Raw genomic sequence first — 23,985 nt, forward strand, 5'->3', positions numbered from 1 at the left:
CTGTCTTCTCTGGCTAACACCTGCATCCTATGGCTTGAGTGCTCTTTAGTCTGTAACTCCATTCTGGGTCTTCAAGCACTGTTCGAGTTAAATAGGTTTGTGAAGGCTTGCAGATGGAACAGACCTCTGAACACTTTTAAAATGAATGCAGTACCTCAACATAGGCATTGGTAACTCACCCTGTTGAACAAGCAATTCATCTTCTGCCAGTACAGAACCTCAGGAAAGAGATAATGGTAGGAGCTCTCTTCAGTGATATTTTCCCAAGGTGAGTAGTTGGAGTGAAGAGCCTGGGCTCCATATGAATTGGTTTACAGCCAAACAAGTTTATGGAAACAAGATTCTTATCCTTGGCTCATCTGCTCAGCAGGCCATTGGTTTGGAGGCTCTTTTGCTGTGTGGGAGTCATGACTCTGTCACAGTCCTGTGGAAGTAGGGAACGTACTCTGCCCATGTGAATTATTGCAGGGAGGCCGAGTTGCAGCATTCCTGCTCTGGTTGGATGGACTCTTCCTGTGCAGAAATCTTGGCATTTTGCAAGGTTGATATCTATCTGAAGGAGGCCCTGGCTTTGTTCTCCCTTGAGAAAAATCAATTTCTTTGCAAAACTAGGTCACAAGCTTGGCAGCATCCTCTTCTTAACCCTCCTGATTCTGCTGGGTGCGGTGTTTATAAACCAGCAAGGGCTGGAAAGGATGAGGAGACCAGACCCTTTGTAATCATCCTGATATATTGTATTAATTCTATCTTGTATCACCAAGAGGTGCCTCTGCCTGCACAGTGGCACCTAAGCAGATATGTGATCATTGATCAAAGATTAATTGAACTACCATGGACAAGTTGGTCTCACATTCCTTCTGCCCACACTTCCAGTTTTCAGTGAACTCCAATAGGGCCTTAGCAGACACTTGTCAATCATTTGTAGACTGGAAAGGAAGCAATGACTGTAGAAACCTCTTTGTCTGTGATGCTTATGTCAAGGAAGCGTGATGTGGGCAGGATTAAGGTTTCTTTGCCATTTGCTCCTGCCTGCAAGGTCTGTTAATCATTCCTGATCTCTGAGGCACTGGATATTGCCTACTCTTGGCTTTATTCAGCCCCTTCTGTGTATAGTAGGTAGTGCTTGAGCCATGGCTGCAGATTAAAAGCAGTACTGTTGCAATAACATCTCATACGTGCTGAAGCAAGGTTTTTCTAAATTTAAAGAGGAGAGAAATAACAGCTTGTCATGAACTTTGCGTGCAGAATCTCTTCCTCCCACCCTACAACCTGCAGTATGTGTAAATAACAACTCACGGGCTCCCCATTAATCTCGCAAATGTCATTCTCATAAACGAGGGGAAATATTTTCCATGTCATCCTCCTTAGATCCTCGCTTGCACAGTAATGGTTTTTAAAATATTTATATACCGCTTCTGAAGTTGGAGGGAATGCCATGAGACAATCAAACTTTGTGTGTCTGCTATTGAATGTAATGAAAACAATATTGTACATGGGGTAAAATGGGGGAAGAGAACAAAACACAGAAAGTAGCTGGTTTTCTACTTGGGAATCATTTTAAACTGGCTAACTGGGTTGCTTTTTCCATGACAGTTCTTGTGTGCAGTGCAGAGAAAAGCTGCTGCTAAATATGGGGTTTGGGGAGCAAAGGTTTGGGGTAACACTAAACTTGGAGGGTGAATATCAAAATTCAGGATCAGACTGTTTCTTGGGCCTAGTAGTGGATCCCTCCCAAAGCATAAGGATGATGGCTAGTGTGAACTTGATGCTGATCTCTGCAGATCTCCCTTCTACTCTGGGATTCACTGCTCCACATGCCCGTAGGTGTAACTTGAAAGGGAACACATCCCCGAGCAGGAAGAAACCTTCAAAGACTTGGCACTAGCCTGACTCTTCTTCCCGCAGTGCAAGTACTCCTAGTATTCCCACAGTTAGCTCACATCTCAGGGGCTCCTCAGACCCTCACTGGGGGTGTGGGGAGGGATGCATGTGTTGCTGCAGGTTAGGGCCCCCTTTTCTCACCTTTCTTGGTAAAGAGGGTTGCCTGGTGGTGCTTCAAGGGCTGTTCTGTTTTTCTTCTTCACTAAAAATAGCTGCGATAGGGCCTCTGTTGTTCCAGCCTCATCTAAGATGAGACAGCTGGTTACATACAGCTCCCTCTGCCACTAAGCAGCAGTGCTGTGTCCTTCAAGGGGTTAACATGATATTCTGCCATTCCCCTTTGGGCAACTATTGGGGTTTGCTGAAGTTGGTACTAGTGCAGACAGTGAAGTAGTTAAGCTTGTACAGCAAGGGTGGGGATAACCTGGCACCTTCCTCAGAGCTGCTTCTCAAACCCTTTGATAGGGAGGAACCTGTGATCAGCCTCAGGTACCAGGAGTGGCAGCAGCTTGCCCAGAATGACAAATCTGCAGAAAACAGGGAGTAGTGAATCCTTGTAAGTGCTTCTGGAGGTGGGCTTAGTTCCTGGTTCCCTTCTGGCTCCCAGAAAACACTCTCCTGTGCATTTCATTCCCTCATCTTGGGCACTACAGGGTATTCCTTCAGGCTCCCACAGTCCTCATGCCAGCCTCTTTCTGCCACCTCTGCCTGGAAGAACTGGACAGCAAGATTCGCTGTCACCTCACTCCTCAATGTCCATGGGTCACTGAGCCAGTGCCAAAGTTTGATTTGCTCTGGGAATGGAGTGCACGGGAATACAGGTTTTCTGTTAGTAAGCAGCTTTTTGGGGTTTCCATAGCATTAGCCTATTGCAGCAGGGCTTTTAAATTGCTAGTAATATTCCTACCATCTAGAATATAAGCTCAGGGTATAATCTGTTGAGATAAAAACCCTTCTGGTTGCAGATAATGTGAGTGAAGGGAGGAAGCATCTAGCAATATGCTACAGAGGCACTAGAGTTTTGCTGCCATCTAAGAATCTCAGCACACCTGACTGCTAAGCCAGCCTCTCAGTGCCCTTTCACCATCGGCAGCTGGCTGGGAATAATATACAATGGCTCCATTCACTTTTCCTCATTCTGTCCTGTGGCTTTGTAAGGTGAAACTCCCTGGAGGTGCTCTCATTGCTATCCCTGCTTTTTTCTGGGTGAACAATGGCCTTAGCATAGCAACATCCACAGAGCTCTTGGCTAATGGAAGAAGGTATTCTTAGGGTAAAAAGTGGACATCATCATACCAAAGCAGATCAGCTGTGGTGGGACATGTTCTGCCACAGCTGATCTGTTTTATTGGGCAACACGCACATTGCCCCTTTTCCTGCGGGGGAACCCCTGGCTGTTGTGGGAGAAGGAGCCATGTGGCCCCTTGCCTGGGGATTTCCTGGGTCCCTTGCTGCCCTGCACTGGATCCTGTGCTGACCCATGCCTCATGGAGGCACAGGTCTGTCTGGGTTCTGGCACATGGCAGTGAGGCATCCCCAGTCCTCCATGCCTCTTTGCAGGGACCTGTACATGCTTTCTCTGCTTAGAGGTGCACCCCAGGCAGCTTTGTAAATGGGGAAACACAAGCATGTGCTCTGGGGGCCTCATGGGCCTGATCCTACCTGGGGTTCACAGGATTGGGCCCTTCAAGCCTTTATTAGGGGTGAGAGGAGACTGTGGGCAGTACTGGGCTGCCTACACTCTGTCATTGCAGAGCAAATAGACATCAGCCACAAGAAAGCGGCACAATTTATTAGTACCTTTTGTCGTGCCACATTGGGTAAGGACTATTTGTGCAGCATTTGTACTGCCATAACAATTTTTGTTGTTATGCGACATCTGTTTCTACTCTTCGGTTCATAGAGGTACCAATGGGGTTAAGACAATGTTGAGGTTTGTGTGGGATTGTAAAAGCAGGGTGTGCTCGCTTGTCTGCAATGCTTGGTTGTGTTGGCACAGACACAGGCTGACAGATGGAAAGATTCTTCTGCAGGTGGGAGGCTTAATAAGCTTGCCTGAAAAATAAAGAAGTAACTTCCATGTGCTGTAAAAACTTGGAACAAAACCTTCCCAGACATGTCTTAATCATCCCGGTAACTATGGCATGTGCCAGAATTGCTAATGGCACATTTCTGCAAAATCGTTATGCTCTGAAGTAATTAAACTGTCAAGCAGACAAACTCCCACCTGACCTCACTGTGCTTCTCAAGCACTTCCTTTGGTTTGGTACATGGATAATGTTGTTTCTGGTCTGAATTAGTTAATGCTAAGTGGCTGCTGGTACTGCATAGCAACCAAATGAGTCTTTGGAGAGGCAAATTCCTGCTATACCCCTTCTAAGCCCTTTAATGGATAGGTAAAGAATCTCAAAGCACCAATGCAGCCAAAGTGGTGACCTCCTGTGTTTGTTACCGCTGCCTGCAATAAACTTGCCCTACTGTAATCATAGCCCCATTTTTGTCTGATAACCCAATCGCTGACCAATGTGAATAAAGGCCACTATTGTAACTACAGCGATGCACCTTGTTATGATTGCTCATGGCAGCGCATAGAGTACATGGAAGTAAGAATCCTCTGAATATGAGGACTCTGACAAGGGTAAAGTCTAATGCTTCAGCTCCAGTACTTGTATTTTTCTTTTGTTAGGCTTCTGCACTAAACAGGGGCCAGTGCCTAAGTTGTAAGTATAACCCACTCACTACAGAGTGTCTCTTCTGTGCACAACTCCTATTAATGATGAGGTATGTAGGAGAAATGGTAGACCCTACGCCACCACAGGTGCTGCGAGCCACAGATGAGCTCTCCTCCTTTACAGCTTTCAGGTAAATGAATTGGTGCATTGGATCTGATCATTAGCTTACAGACTAAATTCATATTGCCAGGTAAAGCTAATGCACAAGCTTATCTCCCCAAGGATTCATTCAACGCCAATAGACTAACCTGTCAAATAGTAGGGTACTTCAGTGAAACACTTATCCCCTGAGAGTATAGGTGAAGCTGCTACTGGGAATCTCTTCATTTCCTTCCATAGTCCTTCATGATTTAATGAAGTATGAGGGTGTTTGTGTTTCCTCCATTTTAACCCAATGGCTTTAAATGTGAAGACCGTTCCAAGCATTTTGAGAGATTATGGCAGTTTATTCGGCTAATAAAGCTTGCTTACTACATGGACACTTTAACATGAAAAATAGAAACTTTAACAATACTGACATTGGACATGTAACAGTCACATAAAATTAGAATTTAGTTAATCAAAGCTTTTTTCGTTATGTGTTAAGTAGAGTGTAAAGGAATCAACAGTTTGCTTTGATATCTGATAAGCTAAGCATTACCAAATGCTATTAAAAAGAATTAAGAACTTGCTTTCCAGTGGTATATATGCCAAAAATAAATATTTTTGGAAAAGAATGCTTGCATCCTACATAAAGGATCAAAAAACTCCAGATACCTGTTACCCTTAAATTAGAACATTCATTAAAGAAAGCAATCTGAAATTGCTTCTATAGATAAATGCCTGAGTAATTGGCTGCAGTGTGATTTATTTATTTATTTATAAAAAAATTAACAAGATGTACATTTTCAAAGTGTAAATATTTAAAAGTAGCTTATGGCAAAATTAAAAGGCACGGAATTAATTTTGTTCTTGGGTAAGTGTTTTGCTGTTTACATTAAGCAACAAGTCTGTTCTGCTAAAATTTCCTAAATATATACTCTTAATGCAAGAATATGTCTCCTCTTAAATATATTTCTGAATGGAGGTACCCACGGTAGTCTGAATATGGCAATAGACTTTAGACTTTTAATTGTGATTTTTTTCTAGCAACCTCTATATCACTTTGTTAAGATAATGTTAAACTTGCTCATTTGAGCAAAATAACTCAAGTGCAAAACAAGGGGTTCAGCGTGGCTTATATGTCAGCAGCTGGTAAGCATTTTAACATACAGATCACCTTGTAAAATATCAAGACAAATTACAACCTCTTACAACAAAGCAGTCGTCAAGGTGCAAATGGACAGTGTTACACAGACAGCAAGTAAGTTGAACTATCTCTACCCTGAATTTTGGAGAAGTGCACCAGAAACTGAATCAGAATATTGGAAAATAGCGAGCTCAGTGAACAGCCTCAGACAGGCTTACCGAACCTCCCAAGGCTAATTTGAGTGTAGGACATACTAAAATGAATACTCCTTGCTGAAAAATAGATCTTTTTTTTTTTTTTTTTAAATAGCTAGTCTTTGTAACCCTGATGTGGTATCTTAATAACAGTCAGGATGTCATTGGAAACAGTCATTTCTCTCCTGGAGTGTACTGTCACTCTCAATGCAGCCCAGCTGTCAATGCTGAGAAGCCTGCATGCATTCCAGCCGAACCACGAAAGCCTGACAGCCGTGGGCTTTTTAAAATTCTGACCACAGTAGCTGCACCATTAACCTTGGCTGTGACTGAACAGGAAAACATCAGGCACATCATTGGCGAGAACTGTTCAGTATGTAGCCAGACCAGTTGAATTTTGTTTTCTGTTGTAGACTGTGCGTCTAAGCGTTATCTTCAGCACAAATGTTCTCTTTGGCTACCAGACTCTGCATTTCTCAGCAGGGTGCATGGTGGTGCCCTTTTTACAGTGGAATGCCTCAGAGAAGGCTTCAAAGTTTTGCAAAGATCCCATCACCCTGAACAAAGAGAAAGAAAAATGTTTTCTTTGCATCCAGGTAGGAGAGAGAGTCCAAAGGTAAGGACAGTAATAAAGCCTGTACTAAAGTGAGTCAGAGCCAGATGACTGCTATAAGGTCACAAACTCTGCAGATAATCAGTAAGAGATGGTCTCTTCCGTGGTGTCTAAGGCTAGGATCTTGCCAATAGCTGTGTGGAGCCTGATTGCAGCTCCATTGGGCTCATTGGGTCCCTCTGTACCCTGGATCATTGCAGGATTGAGACCTCATGCAAGAAGCAACATTCGGTTTGCTGTCTCAGTGGCTTGACTAATGCTAGGACCAAGACCAGATCTGCAGGGGAAGTGGAGTGAGGCACCAAGGCAATTCTTTAGCAAGGATTTGGGTAGAATTTATAGCACTGGGAGCTTATGGAAGCCTCTCATCCAGATTCTGCTCAGGATGAGGTTGGCTTCACATTGGTACCATGCAGGAAGGTGGCAGGGAGGAAGTTTATGCTGCCATTATTGCACTACCTGTTCCATAAAGTATAAGCATCTCCCTCTGGTGCTTGCAAGGAGCAGGTATCCAGTGTGTAAGCAATGCTACTGTGTGCATTCCTGCTACAGTCCCTGCTCCTGCTGTCAGCCTGGATGGGTCAACACCTGGGCTTGCATGCATCCCAGTGAAATGCAGGGAGTTCCCGGCAGAATTGTAATTTCCTCCTTGCTACCTCCTTTACTTCCACAATTCCTCCCTACATGTGGGCACCCACCCTGCCACTGCTGCCGCTAGGGCACATAAAGCCAGCATCTCCAATTTGCATTAAAATGATGCATTTACTATCAAGGACTACATTTGGGGGCTAACTGGAGAAAAAGTAACATGGGTGTTGCAGTTTGGTTTGTGACTGAATAAAACAGAAGGCCTAAGCAGGGGCACAGTCCACTGTGCAACAACATTATAAGCTCTGATGGGCCCTAGATGTGTATGCCTTACAGGAGCAGCCTAGCTGGGTAAAAGAACATGTTTCTTTTCAGGAGCATCAGAGGTGGTAGGATTCGCCATAGAGCCAATTAGTTTTATTGTGTTTAATCACTAGAACGTGGCCCCTTCTTCCAGTATACTGCAGTGATGGGCTGGATCAAAAGGTAAGTCCATCTAAGTTATTAAAACCCACCTGTATTTCAAAGGGCTGTGGACATCTGTCTTAATGGACTGGCTAGCATATTCTGGCCTGTAGGAACCACACCATACCTAGAGAAGGAAGAGAATTAACCACTCATGGGCCAACATGTAGCTAAACTGGAGCAAGCAATTGCAACTCGAGTGGCTCAGGGGTACCCCTAATTATACTAGGGTGGGGATTGCAACTTGGAATGCATAAGCCCAGAATGGCTTTTGCTGCTTACGTATATTATACATTTGTTATCACACTCCAGATGATGTAAATGCCTTTTGCAGGAGAGGTTGCTACTTCTCCTGAACACCTCTCCCTTTCCCTGGATTAGTTCTAAAGGTTTTTTTCTAAGAGCCATCCTAACTTTTCACTACAAACTCAGTTTGAGTTATTTTCTACTTTGGGCTGAGAAGGAGGTGGAAGAGAATATGAATTCCTACTAGCCTGTTCACAGGTAGCCTCAGCTTCTTGGATCTAGGATCTGTTGCTTTAGACTAGATATTTTGGCTCTTGAATGATGATATTACATCATCATGCCTCAAAGACAGCAATTTTACTTCAGAGATTCCCACTAAAAATCACTAAATAACTCTCCCTGGTAGGCTCAGTCTTTTGTCCTCTCTGCCATAACAATCAAGCCCTCCTATGCGTTTGTTCTGAGGGACACCCTGTTGATAAGTGTTGTCAGGAAGTGGCAGCTTCCTACTGGACATGGGGCCTGTGGATAGTCCAGTGTTTTTTGTGACCATAAGCTTTAGCAATTCATCATATAATTTCTGTGTCATGTAACAGAGGAAGAATCGAGAGGTTCCTACCTGGGCGAAGTTCACAAAGAAAAGCTGTTTATGAGTCAGATTAAGCCCAGGCAATTTTGGCTCCTTCCCTTCTCGCTCCAACCATTTTAAATAGGCCTAAAAAATGACCAGAGGTTCATTTAGCAAAAAGCCTACTCATTCAAACATGCTGAATACTTTGAACCTCCCTGTTCACACAGCCAGAACATTCTCATTCCCCTTCTGTTTCCCCTTGGGCACTTTCACAGTCAGTTGTATTACAAAGGAACAATTTATAAGGAACCTTTCATCTTAGGGTGTTTCACAGACTTTGCTTTTTGTACATCAGCTCAGTAGCAGCTTTACATGCCACGTGCAAAATGGAGTCATCACTGTGCTGGAACAGTGGTTCAGTAGTAGGTTACAAGACTATTTAGGAAACCAGAAAAATACCAGCTCCAAGTGAATATGCAGGTGGAATTTAAGGTCACAGCATGTAATTATCTAACTGCTTGTTTGGGTAGAATCTGGGTTAATAGCTCTGCTCTTGTCAAGCATGACCTGTTACAGTGATCATGAGTAATCAGGAGCTTTGCTTTGAGGTTTTTCAGGAAGATGGCACTCTACCCCCTTTTCCCTTCTCCCCCCTCCTCCCTTGCACAGCTCCCAGTCCAGCTGCTGTTTCACTGTACAGTCGTCAGCAAACACGAAAGATAAATGTGGGGCACTGCTACTGAAAAGTCCTTATTAAACTACATCTGATAATCCGCATGACATCAGTGTAGACATCTTGAACTGCACACCACTGATTGTGAAGTAAAAACACTAGGATAGTGGCAATGTGCCTTAGATGACCTCTGCATGAACATAGAGCTGAAAGGGAAGCAGAGAGTTAAATCTCCTCCATGTATCTATACTGATCATTTCTGTCTCTTCTGATAAATGCTTATAAAATAGCAGATAATAACCTGGCACAAAGTTAAATCCATTACCTGTTACTATTACATGTTAATTGGCCAATTTTCTTTTTTTAGGTCTATTGACATAATGGAGACAAGTTAATGAGTTTCATGCAAGTTAATTCTGAACACTGTATTACCTTATCTTCACCCTCACTTTGATAATACCTCCAAAAAACTTTCAAGGCACAATTAAGTGTGGAAATACACTTATTCCATGCCATAAAATTACAGAATATAGACTAGTAATGGCTCCCATGCACAATCTCCCAGGTCTAAAGCATATTCCAGAGTAAAGGAAATGGTACATTTTAGTGGCATCCACAGTAGTCAATCCACTTGTACTTTTGTATGTCAGAGTTACACAAATGTGTCACACCACACTCCTTCCTGTCCCAGGTACCAGGGACAGAAGTATATCCCATACCACAACGGCCCAAAAATGTTTTTTGGGAATGGTTACATTCCACACCTGGACAGAGAAGCAGCATCTGCATTGGTGAATATGGCATTTTGATCACACAGTATCTGATCAAGTGAACTTGGGCTCAGGAATGCTCATGATATACATCTCTGATTTAATTATTCTATAAGGTGCAAATCTACTTTGCCTTCATTCTGATCTGCAGACATTTTGTGTAAGAACCTGATAGGTTAGAGATGCTTCTCTTCCTGATGCAGCCAGGCTCCCAGCTACAGCAGGAGGTTTGAGCAAGATATAGAATGAGGTACCTAATGTACCCAGAGAAGTGAGTGCTATCCTTATTGTGCTCAGTAGCAACATGGAAAATGAGCAGCAATGGAATGGAAAAAAACTTCATTATCATTGATTTAAAGGTTAGAAGACATGAGAAAAAGAAGCTTCAGAAAAGGCTTAGTATAGTTTAGGATTGGATTCAGCTGTGACATGGGGTGCAGAGGTTTCTGTAGATAGGCTGCTTTCCTCTTGATCCAGCCACATATCCTTTCTCTATCAAATCCCTCTGATCCTGTATCTGACATGTCACTAAGCTTAAAAACTTAAAGTGTAAGGGAAATGAACTTGGAAGAAGGTGGCTGCACTGCTATAAACCCATCATCAAATCACATTGCGGGGAAGCTAACCGTCTGCTGCCAGATAGGATTTGATTTGACAAGTAGTTTGAAGCTACAGTAACAATCTTGGTGCAGGTGACTTTGGGGAATCGCTTAGCTTTTTTTCTACATGGATCTATGCCTGCTTTTTATTTCATATTTTGTACAGCACCTAGCACAGCGGTGCCCAGGATTGTGGTTTTAGTCTATACATCATTGCAGTACATGTTATGATGGTGGTAGGGGTGATGGTAGCTGCAGTCCTGATTTTGCAATTGGAGCCACATGGGCACAAGGGATTCCTTGCATCAGTCATTTATATAGTGTTACACAAGGCTGTCCATTGACTTGTATGAATCAGGATGCATTGGGAAGGTAGGCAGCTCCTTGCTAGAGTCCAGGTGACATACCTGTAGCTCTTAGCACATCCTAACAATAAAAGCAAGGGACAAGCCAGTTTCTTATTTTATTGCCAGTAATGACTCATTACTTCTTTGAAAATTACCTTGTAAGCCTGTCGAACTCCTCCATTATCTGCAATGTTTTCTCCTAGTGTGCTTATCCCACTGACCTGTAATACACAATTAATTTGATTACCATATTTGTTTGTAATACCAGAAGGAAGTCAACTGAATAGCAATAGAAGCACTGTGTTTATTACTGAGATAGGGCCCCCTCTGGGGTGGAAGGTAGCACAAATACTGCACTGGGAGTGAGGAAAAGGAAAATCTGAAAGGAAATAATACCCCAGATCACTGGAACAGCAAGGTTTTCCAAAATGGCAACCAGGACAGGAAAAGAGCAAGAGCAAATGTGGGCTGATAGAGTTATGTCCTTTAGTAGGCACTTAACAAATGAGTTTTTTTTCCATGTGTAGCCTGCAAGACTGGTAGGAAGCATCAGCACACATACCCAACAGCTAGTAATACCCAAGAACTGAAGACTAATCTGTTATTACTGTATCAGGTGTCTATATCAGGTAAATCTTGTTGGTCTTTTAGCCTACTCTGGTGTCCTCTGGTTAAGAAGCAGACTTTCTCTGTTGTATTTCTAGGTCACCCATCACTTTGATATCTGGTCTTTTCTGTTCATAGAGTACAAGAGCCCTCTACCTACAGCCTCTCTCCTTACAGCTGCTCTCACATTAAAAATGATGTAGCTAAAGGAACTGCTTTTAAATGCCATCACCTGGGCTGGGCCCAGAGGTCCTGGGGGTCATGGGGTGGGGAGGAGGTGCCCTCATGTAGACAAACAAGAGTGTGTGTTTTTGCTGATTTTAGTTTTACTCTTCTTTGAGCTTGGAGGGCTAATCAGAGGCATAATTAAAGAAGAAAACATCTCTTTTTAATATAAATCTTTACATTTTATTCATGAAAGGCTGCTTCCTTTGCAAAGCATTGTGGGGGATGAAAAGATATAAAATGGTTGGCCCCAAGGCCATTATTGCCATTTAAGCTGGGGGTATGGTTAAGGAAGGGTTTCTGTAGGGAAGAGGGTTTCTGAGGGCTAGGATTAGACTGTGTGTCTGTGGGAGCTTTCACATTTTTCTTTAAACATCTGTGTTTCTTTGCTCTTTCCACATTCTCAGCAAAACTGTCTCCACCCTGAATTTGGGGGCAGTCTTTTCAGAGCTGCTGCTGGAGAGCTGAAAAGCATTTTACCATATCACTGTCCTTAGGCTTACCTGATCCTTTCTAAATCCCTTCTTTGATACAGTGAGAACTGGCCATAAAAAATAAGCACACTTTATAAAGCTCTGCACAAGTAGGAATCGCTCTTCTTTTATTATCAAGATGGAGTATGCGTGTCTTATCTCCTATTTCCTTAATGCAAACTACCTTGGCTGCTTTACAGCTAGTAGCTTTGGAGGAAAAGGAAAATGTAAAATTAAGACTTGGATAGAGCCATTACTGTTGTGAGCAGCTGGGTGGGAGGAAGGTCAGAGACTTACTTGCTGACTGGATTGTGGAATTTCAATGAGGTGCCTGAGGCTGTACTGCTCGCCAGCCTACAGCAGGACTCTGTCCCACTACTTAATTTCTAAATGCAGCCTTTCTGCGGCGTGTACTCACATTCTGTCCTCCAGCCAGCTCCCACGTGTAATTTCCATACTGGTAGACCATACAGCGAGATTGCTCCTTAAAATGCATGGCTGAGAAATTGCTCCACCAGTCAAACATATTTCCATCTTTGTCAAAGTTCCTGCCTGTTCACAAAACCAAAAAAAGGGGAAAAGACTTGTTTCAGGGGGTCGAGGTTTGCATGTCCACTGCCCCAAATCAGCTGCCTTTTAAGTAGTTGCTTCTCAGTTCCAATACAGACACTTACTAGTTTAAGTAGAGCAGCGTTTCTCAACCTGTGGGTTGGGACCCAAAAGTGGGTCGCAAGAATATATGAAAGAGCCATGAATAAACTTTCAAATGGATCGACACACTTTAAAAATGAATTTTCCTATAAAAGAGAAAAATTTGGGAAACCATGGCTTTTCCCTTGTGGCTGGCAGTTACAGCCTGCAAGGGGCTGCTTAGGGCTTCCCATGCCCCACTCATCCACCTCCTGCCCCACACTGGGGGGGTTGGAGCCTGGGGGCAGTGGGTCAGGAGTGAGGGGCCACTGGGCTGGGACTGGCCAAAGATGTTTACAGATGGGTCCTGGTACAAAAAAGGTTGAGAACCATGGGCTTAGAGCAACCTCTAATCTATGTAGTAACCCATTCCCTCTCAATAGCACTCCTATCTGTTTCACCTATTGATGTGTTCTTTAGTTTGAGTGTAAACTCTTTGGGCCAGATCTTCTCTCTCACTGTGTTACTGCCCCATGCCCAACATACTATAGCTCTGTTTCTAGTTGCAGCTTTAGGCATTTCTGTAATTCCAATAATAATATGCACACAATTCCTCAACTCCTTGTAAACAAAAAAATGCTATACCCGCTTTACAGATGACTGTTAGTGACACTGTCAAAGCCACAAAGGGAGAAAAGTAATAATAAAATTCTTCCTAGTCTGCTGCTCAGAAATGCCTTGTATTCATTACAGATCTGGATTCCTGAAGCTACAGCAGGAGTCTTATCTGTAAATTAAATAGACTCCATCAGGTTAAAAACCAGAAACAATAATATCTAGGTGTAAGAAATTACTTGTAACTAAAATATATCAGAATCAACTTTCCATGTCCTCAACTATTCTAGGTTCCTCTCTATGATAATGGCAAGATCAATTCATTAAGCATTTAGGTGAAAAAACAAACACCCCCACGGAGTGAGAATGCTGCATGCTGCTGTTCTACCACAGGAACTGACATTGCACATTTGGTTTGACATTGAGACAACAGGCAGCCCAGTGCTGACAGGGTTTCTGATCTTCCAGTGCTGCAGAAATAACAGGTTTTCCCAAGGATTCCCATTACATTACATTAATTCATTTGTTTTAAACTTGGCTATTCTCATTGCCTCTGCCAAGTTCAAAGAGCATTCACTCCAACTCACACATTGGCAGTGTGTTGTTGGTGTGTGTGTTCACACATAGAAACATGCATGTACACTCAGTTTTATCAGCACAGCCAATGCTGATGGGCTGTTACCAGATGCATTTGGTTTCCCACAGGGTGATCAGTGAACCTGTAAAAGGGGTATTTTGAACAGATAGATACATAGGTTTTCAGCCTCCTCTCACCATTGTCATCGAAACCGTGAGTAATTTCATGCCCAATTACCATCCCAATCCCTCCAAAGTTTAATGCTTGTGGCTGGTGTTTACTAAAGAAGGGAGGCTGCAGAATCCCAGCTGGAAAGACTGCAAAGAGAGAGAGAGAGAGAAACAGGTTCAGATCATTTCATTTTGGAGTATGTATCTGATAGATCAGCCACAGGCACCCAATCTTCAGGATGAGTGTGGAGGATCTAAACGGAAAATAATGTAAGTGGGAGAGGAACGTTTCCTTTGTCTGTTGCCTGGTTTATGTTCGGTTAGGCATCTCATCGTACCCCTAAATCAGACATCAAGTCTTGTCATATGAAATAAGTTCTGTCTCTTGGACTGGACAGGGAGCAGTTCCTAAAGGTTTAGTTGATAAAATGTGCAACTATAAAACCTCCCATTTGAGAACCCTTCTGTCTTAGTTATTTTAGTTGTACATCTCTTGTCTGAGAGAGTACAGATGCAATAAAAAGCTTATAGAAATATATCATATTTGTTCTTATTTGTTCTTAGTCAAGCTGAAATATCTGTCTTGCCAGACTGCCCAAGCCCTATGTACAACCTGATGTCTGAAAAGCAACCTGGCTCTTCATCTGCCCCTGAAAGGAGAGAGTCAACAGTCAGAGCTAGTGTTGGTCAAAAAAGTGGAATTGATTTTCATGGAAACTTTCAGAATTGGTTTTGTTTTGAAATGCTTGAAGTGATCCATTTTACTGGTATTTTTTTAGAATAGTTGACAAAAAAAAAATCCTCTTTTTGAGTTAAAATAAAAATATTGTAATATGGAAATAAAATATTAAAGTAGTATTGAAAAGAGGCACTTTATTGTCCTGAAATGCCAAACATTTGTTAATTCTCAGTACTTTGCAAAGAACTGTATTGGGGGGGGGAGAAGGGGCCAGTTTTTGACAGCTCCCTCCAACTCCCTTCTTAAAAATGGAGTGGTTCTCACTGCACAGCTGAAAATGCTTTTAATAATGCACGAGGCAGAATGGATTCTGCATCCCCTTCTCACAGCTCTGCTGGACTTTATGGGACTGCGATGGTAGTTAAAATTTTATATTTGTCAATAAAGGCAACAGAGCTGACTGAGGCGCACAGAAGACACCCTGGAATTACTGTTGCATGTGATTTTTGGCTCACCTGCTGTCCTGATGAACTATGTTCAGTTTGTATCTTGCAGCCAGTTTATGGGGGAACTAATGGACATTTTATTGCTTTATTTTTGTTACTAGAAAGGTTAGCAACCACATGCAGCCTACAAACAACACTGGAGCTCAGTGTTTAAAACCTACCTGATAGGAATTTTTACTGTGTATCAACTACGCTTTGGATGAAAACTCTGGGGAAAAAAATAGTTTTGGCCTCCCCCACCCTACTAACACGTCTAATATATAGACTGCAGAATTTATTCTTCCTCCCATGCATTAAAGATGAGACTCAAACAAACGTCAAGCAGGAATTAAAGTCTGAAAACAAGGCCCTTCTAAGAAGATCCTGTCCAACAAGTGAAACAAATTGAAATGATATATAATAAATACTCTTGTAGAGAGAGAGCCCAAGGCTGTTGTCTGCAATGAAAAGAGCAGTTATCCAGCCAGATTTTTTGTTTAGGGCATCAAAAAACCTATCAAAAATGTAAAAGTGACAAAAGTATTCTACAGTAGATGTTTCTCAGAGGATCTTCTCTTTCAGAAGTCAGGACAAAATCCTGGACAGTGTGTAACCCTCCCACGTCAGACTGATGGCAACATAATGTCCCCAGAGGACCTCCCAGGGTCTCTGGGTTTTTTTTCCTGCTGGGGAAAAAGCTCTGGTTTGAGGCAGGGCTTCTGTGGTGGAGATGATTAGAGAGAAATCCCACCATGCTAACCATCTGAGGAGAAAGCTGTATGCCATGTTTTCCATTAGGTCTTTTTAATGTCTCCTCTATAATTCACAAAGCAAGCCTTAAGGAGAGGACAGGAAATAATATGAACTACAGTGAAGTCGCACAGATAAAAGCAGATAAAAGGCAATCCCGAGGATCTCTGCATTTGTATTGGCCACAGTTACAGTAGGGAGGAACAGACCCAAGTGACTGCTTTGTGTTCCATTTCCCTGGAGAAAGAAAAAATGGAAACCTAAAAGAGGGGCTGTTTTCTATCACACAATTAACGGCAGATGTGCCTATTAGGATAGAGTCTTTTAATAAATCAAAAGGATGACGTCAACCTCCTCATCTCACTCCTGGTTTAATTCCTATTCTGTTTCAACCTACAGCTTGTAGAGTTAGACCCCTCCAATTAGCTGAGCAGTTCACTGCAAGAGATGGAAATGGAAGTACAGGACAGTCTCAAGGACATCAAGGCACCCAAATAGGTGCCTGCTGGTTTGCTGAGGTCCACATCATTGTGGTGAGACTGGCATGCACAATGTGGTCAGTTGAGGGCATAACCCTGTTCTTTAGGGGTAGGGAATATTCAGACTTTGGAGGCAATGGGGAACAAGGGAACATGTAACTATAAAAGTGATGGGCAATGGAAATAAAAAGGGCAGCATCTAGTGTACTCAAAGGGATTGTGAAGGGACACAGAAGCAGGGGAGGTTAAGTCAAATGGAAGATTTGTAGTTGATGATGTGGTAGTGACCTAGCACATGAGTGTGCCAGATGCTTGTGCCTTGTGCTGCTGAGTTTGCTTTCCACTTTCTTTTTTTGTGTTTGTTTTTACTTATACACATAGAAGCGAGGACCGAGTCTTCACCCCAGAAACATGAGTAAGTTGAGAGGCTGTGCACTTAACAGCCACATACTTCAGGGTGAAGACTGTCTCTTTGGATCTATGGACAGTTTGGCACAATGGTTCTTCCAGGCCCTTTGCAGTACAAAAAGGCTGCTGACACACATGGGAAAAAATTAAGCAAAACAACGCTTTACTTTCAGCTTGGCATACCCCTGCACCAAGCGCAGTGCATGCCCAGAAGAGGAACTGCATCAGTTTGACCCAGCTCATCCAGCATCTGTACAGATCTCATGCTTCAGCAGGGCTTTTTGACACTTCTTTCTAATAGCTAATTGAGTCAATTATTAGATAAAAGTGCCAAAAAGCACCATTTGCTTTTCGAGTAAAGTGCTGTTTTGTTTTTTTTTCCACATCTGTCAGCACCCATAATGAATACTAATGAAAAATATTTGCCACCACCTTTCTAGGAGGATCAGAGTTCAGTAAAGAATGCCAATTCTGCAGCTACACATCCAGAGGCTCATGTTAAGCCATGTTTCTCACCTTTTGTGTGAGAGAATTTTTCCTTTTTTTTAGTTTCAAATTTACTACCTACTAATTTCAATTTATGATCCTTATTTCTTGCACTGTGAGAGGGAGTTAATAATAAACCCCTATCTACTTTTTCTTCACCTTTTAGTAGTTTGTAAACTTTCATCATGTCTCCCTGCAAGCATCTCTCTTCTAAACTGAATAGGCCTAGACTCTTTAGACTCTCCTCATGTGGAAGCCCCTCCATACCACTTGTTACCCTTCTCTGTTAGCTTCTCTAGGTCTTCTATACAGATTTTTATGTGTGGGGACCAGAACTGGGTACAGTATCCAAGGATGGACCATGGATTTATAAAGGGGCATAGTGATACTTTCTATTTTGTTTACAATTCCCATCTTGATAATTCCTAACATCTTGTTTGCCTTTTTCATGATTGCTGAGCACCGAGCTGATGTTTTCAGTGAACTGTCTGCAATGACTCGGAGATCTCTCCTGTGTGGTAACAGGTAATGTACAGCCCACCATAGGATGGGTATAGTTTGGGTTATTTTTGCCCATGTGCATCACTTTACACTTATCTACATTGAATTTCATTGGCCACTTAGTTGTCCATTTACTCAGTAGTGCCAGATCCTTCTGTAGTTTCCCACAGTCAACTCTGGTCTTTACCCCGTTGAATAATTTGTTTATCCATACATTTGCCCACTTCACTATTCACTCCATTTTCCAGATCATTTATGAATATGTTAAACAGCAGTGGTCCCAACACAGATCCCTGGGCCCCTCCTCTGTTTACTTCTTTCCATCCCCAAAAATGACCATTTATACTCACCCTGTGGACCTTCCCTGTAATCCCGTGGCTAGTTAACTTCATTAAGAGCCCTTGGTGGGGGACCTTGTCAAAGGCTCTTTGGAAGTCCAGATATACTATGTCAGTTGGATCATCATGATCCACCTGCTTACTGATGCCCTCAAAGAAATCTAGTAGGTTGGTGAGGTATGATCTCCCTTTGACAAAACCATGACAAAACCATTCCTTTCCAGCAAGCCATGTTCATCCATTTGCTGAACAATTCTTTTTTAAAATATTTTTTCTATCAGGTTTCCAGGAACTGAAGTTAGACTCACCAGCACATAGTTCCCTGGGATCCCTCTAGAGCTTTTTTTTTTCAAATATCGGAGCTACACTGGCAAACCTCTAGTCCTCTGGCACTGAGGCTGTTTTTAGTGATAGGTTGCATACTACAGTTATGAGTTCAGCAATTTCTGATCTGAGCTCCTTTAGGATCCCAGGGGCAAATGCCATCAGGGCCTGGTGATCTGCTACTGTTTAGCGTAACAATTTCCCATAGGACCTCATCTATTGAAGTCTCAGTTTGGGTCAGATCCACAGACTTATCCCTAGGGAGGAGTAGACCTGGTGATGCATTTCTTTTGTATTGAACCACAGAATTTCTATCCACAGAGATTCTGTGGTGCCTATCTTATCAATTAAAGAACTACCTTATTTGATTTGATGCAGTTTTTTGATGTAGAGTGCCACACCCCCACTGAGATGACCTATTCTATCATTCCTGTATAATTTGTATCCTGGTATTATAGCAACCCATTGCTGTTCCTCATTTTCCTCCTTCCACCATGTTTCTATTATGTCAATATTGTTATTTATTGCTAAGCATTCCCAGCTTGGATTTAGACTTCTGGTATTAGTATAAAAGCACTTTTCATTGTTACCTGGCTAGCTGTGTCTTTGTGACCTTTTAATCATAAATGTATTTGTTCATGCTAGACTTCTCTGTGTTTCACCTGATTCCTCCCACCCTGTTTCTTATCCCCATTGTGTATGGCTTCACCCCTAAAGGGTGTGTCAATCTGAACTGTGTGCTGTTCCACACCTTTCGGCTTTCCCACCTTTTTAATGTTGCACACCAGCAGTTGGATACCATTTTGGTACCATTTTGGTTCAGGCGGAGACCATCCTTCCTGTATAAGAACCTTTTGCTCCAAAAAGTCTCCCAGTTCCTAATAAACCTAAACCCCTCTTCCGTACACGATGCATTGAAACTCAGTAGCTCTGCCTGTCTACCTGGCCCTGCATGTGGCACTGGAATCATTTCAAAGAACACTACCATGGAGATCTTGGACTTCAACCTCCTACTTAGTAGCCTAAATGTTAACATGCCTGAAGTCCGTGAGGCTCATTAAGAACAATGAAAATCAGGGCCAGGAAAGACTTGGAAACTCGCACAAGTCTAAAGTCTTGTGAGCTGCAGCAGATTTCCTTCGTGTGGCATGTTTCTCATGAAAATAATTTCAGTGTCATTTGCATAAATACCAAGCCAGGGACACTTAATTATATTTCCAGGCATGTCCATGTAGAGACAATGCAGAACCCTACTCTTTGAAGTTGGCACTCACAAGATGGTAATGACCTTCAACACCAGGCTTTTTCACTTAAGGAATGTGAGCATGACAACCCATCTGCCTTGTGCTATCGAGGTTCAGTCAGGGTTGCATCTGATCTGGTTGCATTGCTCTTGCCTCCCCACAGTGATTATCAGTGTCCCAGAACCTACCTATTTGGTTTCGGTTGGGGGAGTAGAATGCGTTGACCACAGCAGCACCGATGATCCATCTAAAAACATAATTTTATGCAAAAATACAGGCATTATTGAGTTATTCTTTAACAAAAAACACAACTTCAATATGAAAAAAGGAGTCGGGGATGGGGGAAAGCAATTAGGAATAATTCAACATGGGAAGCTCACCCAGGAAAACTCTTTACTTTCTCTAGCACTCTTCATCCTAAAGAATTGAGCCAGGAATCATTTTGTTCAATATTGCTAAGCAGTCACCTCGGAGGTGGAATGTGGAAGCTGTTTAACAACTCATGGTAATAATAACAGTTTAAGACAGGAAACAAATAACACTACATCAAAAGAAACATGGAGAAGAGGAGTTTGGGGCAACAGAATGTAGTTACTGTGGTTACCCAAGCTCCATTGGGGCTAAGCTTATCTGCTGAAAGTTTCTAATTAGAACAGTCAACAAATAATGACAAATCATCCCAGAGCCAGAGCCAGAGATGTACTCGTGTCTCCATTGTGAAAGCACTTTTCATAGACAGTGAGTCGAGTCCTTATTTTGATAAGGAATTCCTGCTGGAAGTGTGCTCAGCATATGGTACTGAATAGCTACATCACATTAGGATTCTATATGCAACTCTCAGACGTATCTAAAGTTGTGAAACTTGCCTCCTTATTTGTCCCTTTCCCACGATGAATAGACAGGAGCAGCCCATTTGACTGTATTGGTAAGGTAACATAAGGAATAAAATTGAATTTCAATTTATTTCATTAAACAATGGCATGTTAGTGATAAGTGGGTTTGCAGCTCAAAGAAAAAACCTGTCAAGGCTTGGGGTAGATTTCACTGGCAGGCTGCAAATCAGACATGCAAAATGAAAGATGTGAGAATTTTATATTCAGTTTATATTCAGTTTAATTGACAGGTCCCAAATTCTACTGAAAGTAATTAAAGGTCTCTAATATGATTTTCTCAGGCCCTCAATCATTAGGGATGCAAAGGGGTTGGAGGCTAAGGAATAAGCTTGCTCTACAGACAACAAAGGAAACTAAAACCAATGTATGATACACAAGTATTTTGATGAGTCTGCAGTTGAAATATTGCTGATGTGATGGGAAGATACTTTTTTATTGACTAACAATGTGTAAGGTTGAGTATGAAGGATTTTGAATTGACTATAATAATTTACGACACTGTATATTCTATGTATTTGTCTGATTGTTGTGTAGGGGCTTACTGCGTGCATAATTAATTCAGTATCAGAATCATCAGGAAATCCAAGTGGGAACTAGATATTATGTACTTTTCTGTCAACTACTGCAAAACAATGTGTAGGCCATTCATTTTGGTGCTCAGGTGTGTCTGTATGTAGAATTGGTGTTGGACAGTGATGTGAGCTGCGAGAACAAAGATTTTGGGCTGGATTTAATGGCAAGTTCTCAAGGATGAGTTTCACTTGCAAAACAAGGAAAGTGATTCTCCCTCTCTTCCGCACCGGTGAGGCCTCACCTGGAGTACTGTGTCCTGTTTTGGGCTCTACACTTCAAGAAAGATGTGACTAGATTGGAAAGTACAGAGCAACAAAAATCATTAGGGGTCTGCAGAGCAAGATTTATGAGGAAAGGCTTAAAGGACTCGAGTTATTTAGTTTGCAGAAGAGAAGACTGTCAGTGGGGATATTATAATAATCTTCAAATACCTGAAGGGTGATTACAGAGAAGATAGAGAATGGGCTTTTCTCTGTGGCTGGAGGGGACAGGACTAGGAATAACAGCCTAAAACTCCAGTAGGGGAAATTTAGGTTTGACATTAGAAAGAAGTTTCTGATTGTGAGGGTGGTCAATCATTGGGACAGGTTACTTAGAGAAATTGTGGAATATAGATGCTTGGAAATTTTCAGTAGCAGGTGGGACAGATACTTGGCATGGGTGCTTTAGTCAGGGACAATCCTGCCTTGAACAGGGGGTTGGACTAGATGATCTTGTGAAGTTTCAACTTTCCTATGATCCTGTGAGAAGTGAGAGAGTAGGTGACGCAAGAGGCTTGCAACCGGAGTAAATTTAGACCTATTGGGGCCCCCAGAAGAAGGATGGGTGTGCTAAAGTTAAGCTAGATATGTGTGAGCTTTTTGTTGTTTCAAGCCCTCATCCTTTTAAGAGGTGATGTATCCTATGGTTACATAAGCAATACACTTATATTTTTAAGAAAGATGTATTGTGTCATTCTACCACTGGCCACAAACTTCCAAGGGAAAGAATGAAAAATGCTTGAAGCCAGTTGAGCCTGTAGGGAAAATTATGGATGATGCACAGGGTGCTGTAGCTTGGGATCTTGGCTAAGAGCCTGGAAATGTGAGGGGCCACTCCAGGGATATGTGGGCACAAACTCTGGGGCTTTAAAGAAAGAGCTGGAAGGGCAGCAAGATCTTGCAATCATGACAAGAGGATTGAGAAGAATGGCTAGTCACTCTAATGAACTAAAATTTCTAATGGGCCATCTGCACATGCTTCAGCCTCACAGAATTATCATATTTTGTTTCATGCAACATGAACCTTTTCCCCTAAAATTAGCCCTACCCCCCAAATTGGGGTGAGTGTATTAAGCAACAAAGCTGAATTTCTGCCTGGGATAGAAATGCCCTGCTTTACTTCCTGCTCCACAGTACAGTGGGTGCATCATTATTATTCAGGCAGATAAGAGAGTCTATTGACTTCATGCCTCACTCTTCTTAACCAGTGATATAACTAGAGCAGTGCAACAGGGGCAACCACGATGGGTGCTGATGGGGATGGGGTGAAACATCTTTTGCTACAGCTTCATCACTGCAGCAGCAACTGGAAGTCTCCACTGCCCCTTTGCAGATGCCCCAGGCATCTGGCTGCATTGTTACACTGCTGATCGTCTCTTCTTTTTAATAGCAAATGTTCTGCTAAAAAGCTAACCTTTCTTAGGCCAATTTTGCTGTCTGCTTGGAGATCCTGACCTCTCCTCTCCTATTTCACAGCCCTGAAGACTCTTTAACTCCTTTCAAAATCACAGATCCACCCATGGAGACCAGTTTTCAGCAGCAGCTATGGTTTCAGCTTTAGTTAAGTAGGAAAGACAGGGTGAGTCAGCTGAAGATTAGGCTCTGTCCCTGCTCTATGCAGCCATAATTCTAGAAAAATCTATTTTTTTTTCATTTTGCCTTTCAAAAACAAGGTGTGTAACTGAATAAAACTTGGGAACTTCAAAGTTTACATCTGGATCCAGAGCGGAACTTCCCCATATTTCAGGAGTGTTTTCAACTGCAGTTTAAATGGACCATTTAAGCCATTTTAAAATTCCTTTTCAATTACTTATTTTAAAGTATCCACAGCACACATGCTACCCATTTCCCCATTGCTCAGTTGTCAAGAAGATCAGTCACAGCTTTTGTGATAAAGAGCTCCATTGTAACAGAATAACGTGAAGCAAATGAAAGATTACAGAGATTTCAAGAGGTCTGGCTGATCCCGTGTAGTCACTCTAACCTACATTACTATTAAAGGCAGATAAAGAAACATTTGTTCAGTTCTTGCAAACAACATGTTCTGAGATGCTCACAAACAAAAGCAGTCATAATTATCTTTGATGCATGATTTTGCATCACTTCAGGACAATCTCTCACCATTTGTCCAGGATTTAGGGTGTTCATATATCATGCAATATGAGCACTCACATATCTTGGTCAACTTTCTCTCGAAGCTTTTTCAGGCTCTTCTGCGCTCCAGCTCTCAGGTTTTCCAGGATGTTTTCAAAGTATTTGTACTCGCTGAAGTTTAACTGAAGAAATACAAATCCCAGGGTATCAGCAATTTGCTTGTAATGTTGTTACAATGTAATGCTATTAATGCATGGTATGAAAATAT

At 42.2% G+C, this 23,985-nt stretch overlaps 1 protein-coding gene across 5 annotated transcripts in view; it reads right to left on the reverse strand.

Annotated features, from left to right (window-relative positions):
* Positions 1-5,038: 5,038 nt before the first annotated feature.
* Positions 5,039-23,985, reverse strand: part of MMEL1 (membrane metalloendopeptidase like 1) — a 79,018-nt gene continuing 60,071 nt past the window's right edge. For 4 of the 5 annotated variants that reach the window (XM_019493957.2, XM_019493959.2, XM_019493956.2 and 1 more), the window contains exons 16-23: positions 23,796-23,899; positions 20,086-20,144; positions 14,231-14,350; positions 12,630-12,763; positions 11,063-11,128; positions 8,567-8,662; positions 7,752-7,828; positions 5,039-6,592 (exon numbers count right to left, since the gene is read on the reverse strand). In XM_019493957.2, the coding sequence (XP_019349502.1) occupies positions 6,493-6,592; positions 7,752-7,828; positions 8,567-8,662; positions 11,063-11,128; positions 12,630-12,763; positions 14,231-14,350; positions 20,086-20,144; positions 23,796-23,899 (756 nt within the window). In that variant the 3' untranslated portion in view covers positions 5,039-6,492. The remainder of the gene's footprint in view (positions 6,593-7,751; positions 7,829-8,566; positions 8,663-11,062; positions 11,129-12,629; positions 12,764-14,230; positions 14,351-20,085; positions 20,145-23,795; positions 23,900-23,985) is intronic. The other variant, XM_019493960.2, reaches the window with a different exon arrangement.

Source organism: Alligator mississippiensis, chromosome 13, assembly GCF_030867095.1.
Source record: "Alligator mississippiensis isolate rAllMis1 chromosome 13, rAllMis1, whole genome shotgun sequence".
NCBI classification, from domain to species: domain Eukaryota; kingdom Metazoa; phylum Chordata; order Crocodylia; family Alligatoridae; genus Alligator; species Alligator mississippiensis.